Here is a 14,141-nt window from a genome sequence, read left to right as displayed (position 1 = left end):
CCACGTGCTCCTCAGGGCATGTTTAAAGACCCTCTGTTAATGTTTTATGTCAAGGTTTCCTTGTGATAGAATAGAAGGGGAATGGCATTGCTCCAACGGAACCTTGTAAGATTCACGATATGCTACTATAAATAATGTCTACCTGTTCGCGGAATCAGTAGAACGCAGGAATATATCGTTTACTTAAAAAAAAAAAAATAAGAAGAAAGATTATCGATTCTATATTATTTTATCGTATCGATGCAAATTTTATATCCTGAGTAGAGTACTGTAAAAGAGTTCCGCTGTATTTACCCATCGTCATCGGTGATTCCCAAAGCGAGCCGCGCTTCGCGTGCGAACAGCAACTCCACTACCAACACACGACCAATTATAATTGTATTGTGTAACGATACGAGGAATCACAAGCTACATCAGGAAGTTGCTCGATTCGTGAACCGCCTTACGCGAAAGCTTAACCCAGGAACCAGTATGCGAATATGTTATGAATCAGTTATGAATGGTACGCGAGTATACAGTGACTAAAAAAAGTATTTGCATGCTCGTTTCTTTTTTTGGAGATAATTGTGAAAAAACTGAACGTGTAAATATTGTTTTTAAGTCTCTGTATATGTTCCACTCGAATTTAATTTGCAACTGCTTCAAATGTTATACCGAAGTTCTCCGCCTACCTGACCATTATATTTTCTTTTTAATTTATTGGTATTTATTGGTATCTTTTAATACCCCTTCGAGCAAAGACCGCGCTCGACGTCAATAGCTTTTGTAACCGTTTTACTTGACTACCTGACCGGACCTGGTCGTCCTTAACAAAGGGTTACATAGGGTACAATCAAATTTCCTTCGCGATTTAAAATATACCTGCCACTTAAATTAATTGAAAACCATTTATACGAAAAATATATTTCAAACAGTTGCAGAGTATATTACTCGATCGAGCTCCGTATATTACAGGAATTAACTGTGCGATTCATTCTGTATGCAATGATCGGAGGACACTCGTGCCTTATGAATTCTAAAATTATCCGGAACGAGTCTATCTTCGTATAGCTATGTAGAATCGCGGTATCGAGCTAGCTGGTCGTCAAGTAAACAACCATCGTCGTGGACGTAGATCCTAGAAGCAGCATTTCCGCAGTCCCGTTCGTGCGGAGCGCGGAAACTCGACGAAAGGCACATGCTTCGCGGTCAGATCTTCCTTTTCGAATTACAAAATGTGTAAAATCCTCCGTGGAAGCTCGCGTCTCTTTATACTTTTTCAACTATACTGGAAAACTACTGGAAGTAAATCGTTTCTTCGGAGCGCAACAGGAAACGATGTAACTGAAACATGAAAGCTCAGAAGTGTTGCGTCCACTGTCCGGGAATAGTCGTTCCACCCGGTAGCAACGAGTCGCACGAATGTTGCCAGCCCAAGTACGTTTCGGGGAACATGAGAATATCGTCTTTGACGAAACACGTGCCAGAATGTCCGGAGAGGAGGTCGGTCAAGGAGGATTCGCCGGAACCGTTGCCAGAGAGTCGAACCTCCTGTTACGACCAGTTCGCCTTCGCGAAGAGACTCCACGCAGAGAATCTCGAGCACCAACCACTTCCGGACAAGGTCGACGACTCTGTTTTCAAGATCCCCACGTCGGGAGGATCCTGTCGTCGAGTCTCGTCGGGTGGACGTTGCGACTGTTGCGACAAAAAATCGAAAGACCGCGCCAACGGACGTTACGGACCAACTTTGGGCTGCAAGGAGCCGAAAACGAAGATGGATCTGGCGATCTGCTGGGAGACTCCTGTGGATCCTGTCTACGAACCGCCCAGACCAGCTCATATCGATGGCTCCGAGGGTGGACCAGCTCCAGCCATCTTCACGCGAGTCGAACGTGCCCCGAACTCCGCAACGTCTCTTCGTTCGGGGGTCGCGAAGAACGGGGAACGTTGTCAGAGTCGATGCAAGACGCGAAGAAAGTCGGATCGCCTCGAGAACAGAGATGCGGATCGAAAAGTGTGTTGCTGCGATTGTCTTAGCAGGGATCTGAAGAACGTGAGGATCGCGAACGATGACCGAATCGAGAAACGACCCAAGAGAACGTCCTTCAGAAGGTGTATGGCTTGCGAGCCGAGGAGCTTCGAGGATGATCCCAGACTGATAAAGTCGGCCGTCGGTTTGGCGTTGGGCCTCGAGAAGGGTCAGAACGATCAACGGAGAAACGATTCGAAGACGACGGTGCCTAGGCCCAAGACTCCTTTTGCTAGGAGATCCTTTCGCATCGATAGCTTGTCTCCTCCGTTCAGCGTCGTAAACGGATCCAGAAGCGACGATTATCCAGAACACTGGAGACTCATGTCGGTTTACCAACAGTCTTACAAAAATCCATATAGACGGAGGACCTCGTATCGTTGATGCAAGAAATTTACTTTTGGAATGGCGACTCGAGCGATCAAGATAAATTGTTACTAGTTAAAATTAGTTTCAATTGTTTATTTAAACGTTTCGAAACAAGATAGATCTAACGCTCTACAGCGGAACAGTTCATTTTCTCCTGCCCTGTATGCTGCTTATGTTAATGTAACGAGGACCGCTCGGGGTGTCTAGATTGTAAGCTTCTTTGAGGGAAAGACTCTTCTCCAAGTGCTCGAGGGCCACGATTTGCAAGCGATTCAACAGGTCTGGATACGGGGATATGTGTCGTCGGAAGTTGGTGCGATCTAAGACGTTTAGCTCGCAGGTTTCCACCGCGACCACGGTCGCTATAGAGTGCTCGCTTTCCATCACCAGCGCCATTTCACCGAAGTAAGATCCATCCTCCAAGTGACAAATCTTGGAATTGTAGGAATCTTATCGATAACGGAAACCGACGAATAGCGAGTACGATGTTTAGAGTTAACGTTAACGTTACTTCTTTTCCAGTTGAAGTGTAAACCGCCACGGTGCCGCAGGCGATAAAATACAGGGATTCGATGCGCGTGCCAGCTTTAATGATGTCGTCGCCTGTCATAAAAATTTCGGAGTGTAACACGCTGGCCAACTGTGCCACCACCGTTTCTGGTAGATATTTGAACAGTTTCACGCTGCTGATCAGTCTCAGATAATTGTGTAAAATGAGTTTCTGGAAACAGATATCCCCGTTTCGTCTTATTAGATTTTAACGATTCGGGGAAATTAGGAAACCTATTAGAGCGGTTCACGAAAGTATTCGAACGCTTACTTAAACGATAAAAATATATCTGTTAGACTTAAGTTCTGAAAGTAAGTTATCTATCAAGATTGTAAACAGAGTTGGACAAATTTTATTTCATTTGTAAATCAGATTAACGAATTTTGTGAACCAATATTCGTTATTTTTGAATGAAATGTGCCCAACTCTGCACCGTAGATATAGTCCAACGTCGAACCTCTCGCAGATAGGGCGAAACTTCGTTGATAATTTTCGCGTTCCTCTCGAAGCCTTTCTTGTTCCGGTAACGATAGAATATCAATAAACGACGTTGCAACGAGTGCGGTAACTCCTTGTATCTCATGTATTCCTGCAACTGTTGTATAATCTTCAAGTGGCGCTTGATCGTTATATGAAACGTCGTCATCAAATGAGAGAATTGGGCTAACAGACAAGGAGGAAACATTGTACATTGATACGAGAACTTGGAAATAACTTTCGTGGTTCGACTTTGCTTACTCAACAAATACATAAAACCGAGGAACCCGATGATCGTTAGTATCAAGTTCAATATTATATCCTCCGTAGTTTTCATGTTCAGATAATGCGCGGAACGGACCAACGAGGTGATAGCACGATTCAAGCAAACCAGATACCTCTTCGTTCTCGTTTTCTTGTTTAGAAAGTACGCCGTTTTGATCCAAGAGCTGAATATAAATACGAACCTATCGTATAAATCTGTTACAATTTTTTAAATTAATTTTTTTTATGTCGTCGCTATACGAAGCCTGATCACGATAAATAGGAAACGATACAGGTACTAACTCGTTGCTTAAGGTACTTAGGTGAGCCACAGACATCGGGACATAGTATTCTAAGCAACCAGCCCAGTGAACGCATAACACGGTGATAGTGCACATTTCTAGAATCTTGTACAATTGGTAGTTCATCCGATATACCTAAAAATTGCGAGAAATTATTAGTGTGTAATAATTTTTCGTTAAAAATTACCGTCGTGGAAAACTGACATTGTGAAGTCTGCGGGAATAAACGATAATATTGCGAATTCGTAAGATCTTCATCATGTTCAGGGTGGTGCAATACCATTTTGAGTTTGGTATAACGAAATCGATGATTCCTATAGGTAGCACGGTCATAAAATCTATCAGAAAGTAGTTCTTTATGTACTCTCTGTACGAACATGGGGGAAATAGTTTCATAATTAGAATTCATAATTATGTAAAATGAAGGAAGATCGTGTACTCTTTATCAACGATATGGTAACGATCGAGCTATTAACATACAGTGCAACTATCCTGGGATTAAGGACTATGACTTTGGTCCGGTAGTCATAGTAACCCGTGAAGAACCACATTACTATATCGCACATAAATACGATGTTCATTACATCGTTGATTATGTACCAGTTGTCGTATATCTCGAAGTAAAACGTGATGGAGACTGGAATTACCAAAAGGGCGACGAAGGTGAATACCGTCATTAACGATTCCCAAACGATTCTGTAGGAATCGAAAACAGAAAGCTGAAGCAATTATTTATACTCTATTTAATCTGTTGCAAGAAAAATTTTAACCGAGTTTGACTCTTGGGCTCGCTTATGCCATCTTCCTGAACTTATTATGCGTATAACAGGTGTCAAACTCGGCGAAAAACTTCCCAAAGGGTGGAATAAATGTTTGGAAAAATATGGGAAATATTGTGATCGACCTGAACGAGCTGAAAGGATGTATCATGAAGGGATACGACTTGATGTGTCTCGAGATCTCATAATTTACTGTATACGTGCTTTTCAACCACCAACGTGTCAATGGATGCTTCCGTGACAAAACGCGTTGTCGTAAGAACCAACGTCGCACTTTAGATCGAATCGAATTCCCTTTTATATGATTCTCCAACTCGTCCTGTTCTTTCGGCTGTTCGCAAACGTGCTGAATAACCGGTATAAGCTGCGTGATGCAAAAAACTACACACTTCGGATGTCAAACGATATATGATTTACAAAAACTGGCGTTTAACTTACTTCGATATTCGGGGCGTCCGCAAAATGGGGCACGTAAGCCATTAGATCCATTTTCCCGGTTAAAATGGTTTTTTTAAATATCGGATAAAATTGTTAATAATAGCAACCCTGAACGTTTGCTTGGAAAATAAAAATGTCTGTGCGATCGAGAATCGAAATCGTATGCCGGTTGACGTAATTGGGATTCAGTTGTTTCAAGAACGAAAAGAAAAGGCTCACATTTGGCCTTCTTTCATCCCAAACCTAACGCCAGTTTATTGTCTGATAGCACTGTGTAGGTATCGTCTTTCCACGAGAAGAAAGCACAGCGTGTTGTCATCCCCACTCTTGTTGCAGTCCGCTGATTGGCTGTCACCGATCTTCGTCACCGTTTTCGTCCAATACCTGTGAGTCAGCGGACTGCATCAGGAGTGGGGATGTAAACACACTGTGCCAGACTGTGCCTTCTTCTCGTGGAAGAAGGGTACGTGTAAAGCACGTGGCTCCCGTAATAACGTAATAAAAGGAGCAATAAAGAGACTGTTTTCCACGAGACAAGAACGATTCATTGCCCGAATTATCCCCCAGTCCAGTGGACCAGTTTATCCTTCATTTTTTTGTTTAATCAGATCGATTCGCCAGATTTAGACCGAGACGAAATAAAACAACATAACACTTTTTATTACAAATACAATAGATATCGAAGCCACCCTGAAATAGGTAAGTTATAAGGCTTTTTTTTAGAAAAGTTTTATTATATAAAATTATGTTTAAACAAAATGTACATTCTTTTCCTTATATTTATATGCGCACAGATAATAACAAATTTAATAATAAATATTAAAACTTACTCAAACAACTTCTTTAAGCCTTCTGATCAATTCTTCCTTCTTACCAGATGTTTTTGAACCAAAGATTTTTAACATGGATTTTAACTGCGGTACAGTAGCTTTGTTTATCTGTTACAAACACGTATATCATCAACTTTCTTTCCTCGTTTCTATTTAAAATAGTATATGATTATTGATGTACCTTTCCCTGTGCTATAATTTTCCGAATTTCTTCTTCATTGAATGAATCAGGTATGGCATCTGCTTCACTAGATTTTTTCACTTTTTTAGTCGGTGGTTCACTACTTGTACACTCTTCTTCTTCGTCAAACATTTCGTGGTATTTATCTAATGAATCTTTTATTAGCTTCTGCATCTCGACGATTCTTGGAACTTAAAACAAAATTTCCAAATTCATTGTTATCGAGCTTTGTATAAAATGTTGTACTTTATATATTTTAAATGTAATTTACGAGTATCGTCTGGCGGCGGTTCACCCTGTTCCAAGTCTAAAGCCAGTGTCTCTACAGTTTGAAGTTGAACTTGCAGTTTCGGATTTGAGAACAATGCTGGGTCGTATCGAATTCTTATCTTTTTAATTATCTTTTTTAGTAGTTGAACTCTATTTGGATCGGCCGAAGGTTTACTGTTATTGTTGCAGATATATTTTGGACAACATTTATCAAGTTTTCGAACGCGTTCTAAAAATGATTTTATGTTAAATGAATAAAAATTATGTTGTATTGTATTTCAAAAACGAACCTTTGAATGGTATTCGGTATAAATAAAAACCTCCATTGCTTGAATTCGGTATCATAGTATAGAGTTTCGGCGAGGAACGCTTTCTTAGTGTTACTGCACATATTATCATCAAATTTTTTGAGTCACATTTGTCAACGATTGCACCAAACAATAATCTGTTATCTAAACCAACAAATTTTCATCATTTTAATATTATTATAATGTTAATTTGATATTTGTAATTTGTCGAAATTTCAATTAATTTTACCTTTACGATTGCTTTTACCGGGTGTAATAAAATATGGCGCACCAAAATGATACAATGGATGATAATAAATAGGCTTTATGCAAATTAAATCAATGCCTGGGTCTCGCGTTCCGCTCAAGGATCTCATTTCCGCTATTGTAAAACATATTCTTTTACCACCAAATGTTTGGTATTTCTGAACTTGAGTTTCTAATACAGGCTCCGGTAATCGTTCGTTCTCCTCGTCATCTCCTTCTTCCTAGTATACACAAAAAAAAGATATTAAAAATTATTATGTTACATGGTAGAGATAAATATAAGATATTGTAGAAATTAGTGAAATACGAACTTCGTTAGGACTGTCGCTAGCCAGTTTCATGTACGAATGTGAAGTTAAAGGAATATTGGTTTCTTTGGATATCCATTCTTTTTTTAAATATTGTCTTTTACTGTACACAAAATTATTATTCAAATTTATTAACCATAAACAAAACTCCCAATTATATGATAAAAGAGAACGAAGTTAAACAAAATCAAATCAAAAAAATTATGATACTTTGTCGCTTACACGGAAAGATTGCGAACCGCTACATCTATGATCACATCTCCTCCCACTTTCCAAGGTAATGTTGCCATATTTCTAGACGGTAATTTTACTTCGTGCAATAGATCTTTTATAGATGTTCTTTTGTAATCGTCAGCATCAATTTTTTCTGATAATATTTCCAGATCTTTGTAAAATAGGTCATGATTCCAATTTTCACCCAGACCAATAATACATAATTGAGTTCTTATTTCGCTGTAATTTGATGCTTTTACTCGTATTCGATGCTTTTCATTGCTATTCGTCATTGGAGGATCATCCTGACACGTAAAGAGAATGACTCGCCGTGTTGGCATAGTTATATCTACAGCTGAAAATATTCGTGCCGCGTGCCACAATACATCGTGTAGCGGATAAGCAGTAGAAGAAGCAATGTCCCTGTAGTATTCCCATTTTCCCCCTTCGTCTATATTACGGACATAACAGAAAATATAAAAATAATTAATAAAATTCTAAAGTCAGCGTTAAATTATATTTTTCTCTTATGTTTACGTTACTGAAAATAATTCCAATAAATTACCTATTTTTATAATTTCTTTTAAATTATCCATAGAAACAAGGTTCAATTTTTGAAGAGTCAATACATTTTTTGTTTCAGAATCTACGTCCCCTTTTTCAGTACCAAACAGCACTAAACCCATCCAATCCTGTCTATTCCAAACCAACTTCTGCTTAAGAATTTCTTTGTATTGCTAAGCAACAAATAGTAAAACAAATTAATAAATAAACCATTTGAGCGCGAAGCAACAGGATCGTACTAGAATATAATACCCTTATACACTGCAAAAAATATGAAACTCCTTCGTGGGGATCAATTTCAAACATTGGAGGTGTTGCATCAATTACAAACAATATACCATCTCGAATACCATAAAGTTCACTAGGATCTTCGTCCAGACTAACTTCATTTTCAAATATCTCCTCGAACGAAGATGCCATTTTTAATTTAATAAATTTTCTCAATGCAATAAAACCTATAATTTAAGCAATTATAAATAAAAGATTTATTTAAATATGTTTCTTCATAATAATGTACTGTTTAGTAAACAGTGTTTACCTGTTGTTAAACAACTATTTAACCTATAAGCGGTAATTTCCAACCATAAGGTTCACCTCTGCCATGGTTCTTAAGTTTCTAGATGTGACAATTTTTGCACGTGCGTATCAAAAATTGCATCAATAAAGGTGTATTTACAATACCGAAGAAATCGCATTCGATCTAAACAAATCTTATAAGATATACACTGGTCAGTAGTCTAGCATGATTGATTTTGACTTTATGTACACAAGTAACATTTTAGCTTATTAATATTAATTAGGATTCTGTAATAAAATTAATAAACTGAAACTATAAATTCATTGTACGTATTTCAAGTCATATTCACATGTAACGAAAAGTACATTTGAAATTCATAGAAACCAGGTGTGGTTTTTGTAAACTGAAACTAGGTCTTTATAAACTGACAAGTTTATTTAAATTGTATAAGGTACAAATGTGTTATAAAGAAGAATATATGACATTTTATTTACATTATTGAGCTTTTTTAGGTGCGCCGCCTCCCAAAATCTTGCGCCTTTGGGCAACCATATGTAAATATAACATTGGAAAAACTGTAACATAATAAAAAAGAGTAGTAGTTTTATAAATAAAATAGTGATGGAATAAAAATGCGTAAAAATACAATGATTAGTCTACTTACCAGGAATGTATATTAACATAATAAATACAAGTATATAGTAATAAATAAAATTCCATGAACTGGGAAATACATAATCGAAAGATTGTGGATGAGATTTTGCATAATTCACAGCAGCATATACGCACAACAGTTCACCCGACACACCGATTGGATACAATGCAATAAATAACGTGTATCTGTAAGAATCGTAGTACTTTGGCTAGAATTTCGATTAACATAAATGCTCATAAAATATTTAATACAATTTTATACATTACATACCTTAACCATGTAAGAACATATGGTACAAATTCAATCAGATTTGTAAAGTAATACAAATATCTGATTACTTCTGTGATTGACCATGCTAATATTGCTAATGGAACTCCAAAAGATGATGCAGCATAGTTGTCTGGAGTTGCCAATAATATAACTACAATTACAACTCTACTTAAAACTTGAAAAGCTGTCAGTGAAGGATTTGATTTAACTAAACCCGCTATTGCGTGTAATATCTACAAAATAAATATATTTTATTAATCATTATTCCATAAGTAAAATGAAACAAATAACATACACTTACCTCCAAAAGAGCTGCATATTGAAAAATAACAACGGGCCACTTAACATTTTGCCACAAATCAACCGGTTCGATGGAAAACAAATTATTTTGCAGAAGTTTATAAAGTATGTAACACCAACTGCAATAACAGTTTTTTTATACTTCATTTTAATTATATTCGTTTATAATAATTATCATACGAAGGATCCCGTCAACTACCACTTGACAAATTTTTTAAACATTTTTTCGACCTAGACTGCTACTAAATTAATAAATACTATTAACGCTTACCCAAAAACTTGCACAATATTATAAACTTTTAAATAAAGTGCTCCGGCAGAACTCGATTTCTTTGATTTCATAGTTTTCTTCATTTGTTTAAGCGTGAATTCTGTGAAACTATACCGATAAATAAAATCTATAAGCCTAATGACAGACTGTTCAAATTCATAGTCTTATAAACGTGCGATGGTAAACTGACGAAATCATATCCGACACGCTATATGTACTTTCTACAGGAGCGTCGCAACTACCGATGAAACCGAATTGGTGGTCAAATATTTTCTTATTTTCTAATATTCTAGCAATATTCCGTGAAAAACATTAATACAAACATTTTTTATTTTTTATATTTCATTTTGTAAACAATCAAATAACGAATCGTAACATAAAATTGTAAACTTTTCAGATTCCATTATCTTGAAATTTTCTACTAACTCGTTCTTTGAATATTCATTACTAACAGCAAAACCAAAACTTCAAAGTATATTAGTAAGTATAAATATTTAAGAAATTTGAGAAAATTAATCGTACAAGTGTATTCGATTTTATTCAATATACTAAGACAATTAACTAGTAAAAAATTTCTGATACAAGTGTCTTCAAATAACCGGAAATTTGTTTTTATGCACTTTGTATGTTTAATGTATCTTTGTATAAATATTTGTATAAGAAATTCACAATATTTTCTGAAATCAATATATATATACATAATAGTTTAAGTGATTCTTTCTTGTTAATATCAATTTATTAAAAATTGACATATCTAAGCATTTAGAACTCATTTTACACGAATGCCCCTCGTACTATTTACGTTCCTGATTTTCTGGATCAAAGTTCAACTCTTTTTACCGCATTGTTCAAGAAAAGGAATGCGTTTAATACTTAATGTTCAGTCAGCAGTTTTCATAATTAAAATTTTTAAATATTAAACTCGTATTGAATTGTACGGTAAATTTAAATACTAGTTGTATATTATTGTTGAGCTTCTTCATTGCTACTTTGTTTGAAGTTTTACATATGTATTGAATGGTTACTTATTTAGTTAACAAAAAACAAAATGTATAATATGTTTGTACTTTAAAGAAATATTTGTGAATAAAATGAACTATAATCAATACAGAACGATCAAATAAATTAATACTTAAGATGATATTTGAATTCGATTTATGTTAATTACTCAGACTATCAAATGTTATGTTAAATTAAATTAAGTACTTTAAATGTCTCAATTTAAAGGAAATAACGTACCGTACTTCATATGTTTGTTTATATACATAATGTTACTAAGAAATATTCGTTGAATTAATGAAATTTATCATCGTGATTTTACATTGAATTAAATAAATTATGATAAAATAATCATTTCTAATGTTTCTATACATCGTCCCGATTGAAGCATTCAGAATGATTAGCAATACACAAAAATCTCCATGTAATTTCTTTTGATTTTCTCTTATATGGATTCCTTAAACTTTTGATAACCTGTTGATATTGTTATGTTATCAACGTTCCATACTGGTAGTTGATAATTTAATGTTTCAGTTTACCAATAGTAACAAGTGTAATAAACTATAATTAAACGTTTTACAGTTATTTGCACACGTTTCAAAACATGAAGATGCAGTGGATAAATTTTCAAAGGTTCTTTGGAAAAGTGAAAAGACTTTATTCGTTAAATAATTGTCAGTTTAGCAGCGATGCTTTTGTTTATGGGCATGATGTAGCAATGGCAAAAAAAAATGGTGTACCAATTGTGGCCCTAGAGTCCACGATCATCACTCATGGAATGCCCTATCCTGATAACTTAAAGACAGCTATTAAAGTTGAAAATGCTGTTAGATCAAAAGTAACTGTTATTAAGCTCTATAGTTGAGTCAGTACATATATCTGTATACACGTTTAATTAACGAAGATGAATGACATTTTAGTATAGTAAATGTCTAACGGTATTATATCAGATATTTGTATTTGTTTAGGGTGCTGTACCTGCTACTATAGCAATTTTAAACGGGCAGGTACATGTTGGTTTAAATCAAGAACAATTGGAAACTTTGGCTAACACACAAGTTGCAAAGACTATTAAGTGTTCGCACAGAGACATATCGTCAATCGTGTCTCAAAATTTAAACGGCGGTACAACTGTTAGCGCAACTATGTTATTAGCACATTTATCAGGCATTCCAATAATGGCAACAGGAGGTATCGGTGGTGTACATCGTGGAGCAGAATCAACATTCGATATTAGTACCGATTTAATAGAACTCGGACGTACTCCTGTAGCTGTTGTCTGCTCTGGCGTTAAATCTATTTTAGACATTGAAAAAACATTAGAACATCTAGTTAGTATATTTTTTTACTCAACAGATAAATTTTATTATGCCAGATGTTTCAATAAATTATATTTCCTGCCAGGAAACTCAAGGAGTTCCTGTAATAAAAATTGGCAAAACGAATCATTTTCCAGCATTTTATTGTACCGAAACATTTAATAAAATAGAAACGCCACATAAAGTTTCTAGTTCAAAAGAAGCAGCAAACATCCTGAAGTATCAAATAAAATTAGGTCTTCGAACAGGACTGCTATTTGCAGTTCCCATTCCTAAAACGTATGCATTGGATCCAAAAGAAATGGAATTAGCAATATGCAAAGCTTTAGAAAGTGCAAAATGTAAAGATATAACTGGAAAGAATGTAACTCCATTTTTGTTAGAGGAATTGAACAAAATCACGAAAGGTCAATCTCTTCAAGCCAGTAAGTAAAAATTAAAAATTTTTTAACGGAAAAATAAAGAAAGCGGAAACAAAATCTATATTTTTTTCATTAATTTACATCTTTTAAAAATTGCAGACGCGGCGCTCGTAGAAAATAATGCGAACGTGGCAGCAGAAATTGCAGTAAATCTCGTTGAAAGGTATCAAAGTGTTTCCAACAGTGCTGCAACAAAATGCTTTTTATCACCTGAACGTAACCCGGTAAGTTCAATCGAGACGAAAATATTTTAGAGAAATATTTCGCGTCAGTTCTGTTTTTTAAAAACGTAAATCGTACTGCTTTATCGTTTGAATCGTTCGATCGATTTAACGCAGGTTGTGATTGGCGGGGCTGTGATGGATACCACTCTACAGGTGAAGGAGTCTGAGATGAAAGTGAGTCAAGTCTTAAGTTAGAATTATACTAAATAACCAATTTTTTTTGTATTCATATTTCAGTGGAATTATAGAACGTTTAACAGTATTTACATACAATTACGACCACATAGGTTTTATGTACATTTAAGAATATTGAATAACATGAACGCATAGTATAGTATGGGGAAGAGTGATACGATGTAGTAATAGAAGATTAGCAAAACATTATTGAACAATGAGTTAACGTATCGTTTTGCTCGGGTCTCAAGGTATTAAAATTAGAAAATGCAAGGATAGAACACTTTGAAAAGGAAGGTTCTACTAAATGAATATTTCTATATCATTGAATCTCGATATGACGGTCGAAATGGTACTTACAGATACTTCCCTAAAAAAAAAAAATCTCGAGATAAGCGTGTTTCGTTGTGCATGACAATATGTATAATTACCAAAATAACGAACGCATTTCATTGGTTAACACTTTTTCCCATACTTGGCTACGGTATTTCTATAGAATTTACCATGTACGAAATAACGTACATACCGTGTCTAACCATTCACAGATACAGTAGATTGAGTTGGTTTTTTTTTTTTTTTGTTTTAAGCAGGCACTATTCAAAGCTCCCTCTCTTCCATTCTTCTCGATATACATACGTATTACATTTAAATATCAATCAGTTACAAATTACTACACATTTGAACCTTTAAAGCCTTTCTCGTTATGGGATCGTATAATTGTTAGGATACACCTGAACGAAACATAGAGACACGAAGTTTTCCGTTCGTTTACACGTATTCATACACGAGGATCGAACGAACAACCGAAGGGAATGAAATAATAGGAAAGTAAAATAAAAATAAGCAAAAGAGGAGAGTACATTATTCTATACAGTCAAAA

General features: G+C 35.5%; 5 protein-coding genes across 7 annotated transcripts in view; 2 read left to right on the top strand and 3 right to left on the bottom strand.

Annotated features, from left to right (window-relative positions):
- The first annotated feature begins 1,218 nt into the window (after nt 1–1,218).
- LOC122404346 lies at nt 1,219–2,526 on the top strand. The gene has a single exon (XM_043408281.1). It carries the CDS (start codon nt 1,331–1,333, stop codon nt 2,393–2,395), a length of 1,065 nt encoding a protein of 354 aa, XP_043264216.1. The 5' UTR covers nt 1,219–1,330; the 3' UTR covers nt 2,396–2,526.
- LOC122404339 (potassium/sodium hyperpolarization-activated cyclic nucleotide-gated channel 1-like) lies at nt 2,392–5,241 on the bottom strand. The gene is made up of 9 exons (XM_043408278.1): nt 5,191–5,241; nt 4,878–5,116; nt 4,454–4,669; nt 4,178–4,340; nt 3,975–4,108; nt 3,669–3,856; nt 3,388–3,593; nt 2,892–3,101; nt 2,392–2,812 (listed from the first exon to the last, which is right to left on the bottom strand). Exons 1-9 carry the CDS (start codon nt 5,239–5,241, stop codon nt 2,525–2,527), a joined length of 1,695 nt encoding a protein of 564 aa, XP_043264213.1. The 3' UTR covers nt 2,392–2,524.
- Nucleotides 5,242–5,668: 427 nt separating this feature from the next.
- On the bottom strand, nt 5,669–8,692 carry LOC122404324 (X-ray repair cross-complementing protein 6-like). 3 transcript variants are annotated; one of them, XM_043408266.1, is made up of 11 exons: nt 8,649–8,692; nt 8,363–8,565; nt 8,112–8,283; nt 7,556–7,997; nt 7,337–7,436; nt 7,009–7,246; nt 6,762–6,923; nt 6,473–6,700; nt 6,202–6,392; nt 6,021–6,128; nt 5,669–5,880 (listed from the first exon to the last, which is right to left on the bottom strand). In XM_043408266.1, the coding sequence occupies exons 2-10, from the start codon at nt 8,528–8,530 to the stop codon at nt 6,021–6,023; spliced, it is 1,809 nt and encodes a 602-aa protein (XP_043264201.1). In that variant the 5' UTR covers nt 8,531–8,565; nt 8,649–8,692; the 3' UTR covers nt 5,669–5,880. The 3 variants fall into 3 exon arrangements, with proteins under 3 accessions (XP_043264201.1, XP_043264195.1, XP_043264204.1); XM_043408260.1 differs by lacking the exon at nt 5,669–5,880 and having other exon boundaries at nt 5,976–6,128; XM_043408269.1 differs by lacking the exons at nt 5,669–5,880; nt 6,473–6,700 and having other exon boundaries at nt 5,976–6,128.
- A 367-nt stretch (nt 8,693–9,059) lies between these two features.
- Nucleotides 9,060–10,317, bottom strand: LOC122404319 (very-long-chain (3R)-3-hydroxyacyl-CoA dehydratase hpo-8). Its single transcript, XM_043408252.1, has 5 exons — nt 10,124–10,317; nt 9,854–9,971; nt 9,553–9,785; nt 9,292–9,467; nt 9,060–9,202 (listed from the first exon to the last, which is right to left on the bottom strand). The coding sequence occupies exons 1-5, from the start codon at nt 10,204–10,206 to the stop codon at nt 9,123–9,125; spliced, it is 690 nt and encodes a 229-aa protein (XP_043264187.1). The 5' UTR covers nt 10,207–10,317; the 3' UTR covers nt 9,060–9,122.
- A 1,209-nt stretch (nt 10,318–11,526) lies between these two features.
- LOC122403669 (pseudouridine-metabolizing bifunctional protein C1861.05) overlaps nt 11,527–14,141 on the top strand; it is a 36,136-nt gene continuing 33,521 nt past the window's right edge. Inside the window, exons 1-6 of the mRNA XM_043407316.1 lie at nt 11,527–11,546; nt 11,705–11,960; nt 12,091–12,453; nt 12,527–12,866; nt 12,963–13,087; nt 13,202–13,261. Of these exons, the coding sequence (XP_043263251.1) occupies nt 11,727–11,960; nt 12,091–12,453; nt 12,527–12,866; nt 12,963–13,087; nt 13,202–13,261 (1,122 nt within the window). The 5' untranslated portion in view covers nt 11,527–11,546; nt 11,705–11,726. The remainder of the gene's footprint in view (nt 11,547–11,704; nt 11,961–12,090; nt 12,454–12,526; nt 12,867–12,962; nt 13,088–13,201; nt 13,262–14,141) is intronic.

This window comes from Colletes gigas, unplaced genomic scaffold (genome assembly GCF_013123115.1).
Source record: "Colletes gigas isolate AHSC1104 unplaced genomic scaffold, ASM1312311v1 Colletes_gigas_Sc00002, whole genome shotgun sequence".
NCBI classification, from domain to species: domain Eukaryota; kingdom Metazoa; phylum Arthropoda; class Insecta; order Hymenoptera; family Colletidae; genus Colletes; species Colletes gigas.
This window is presented reverse-complemented; position numbering and strand designations above follow the sequence as displayed.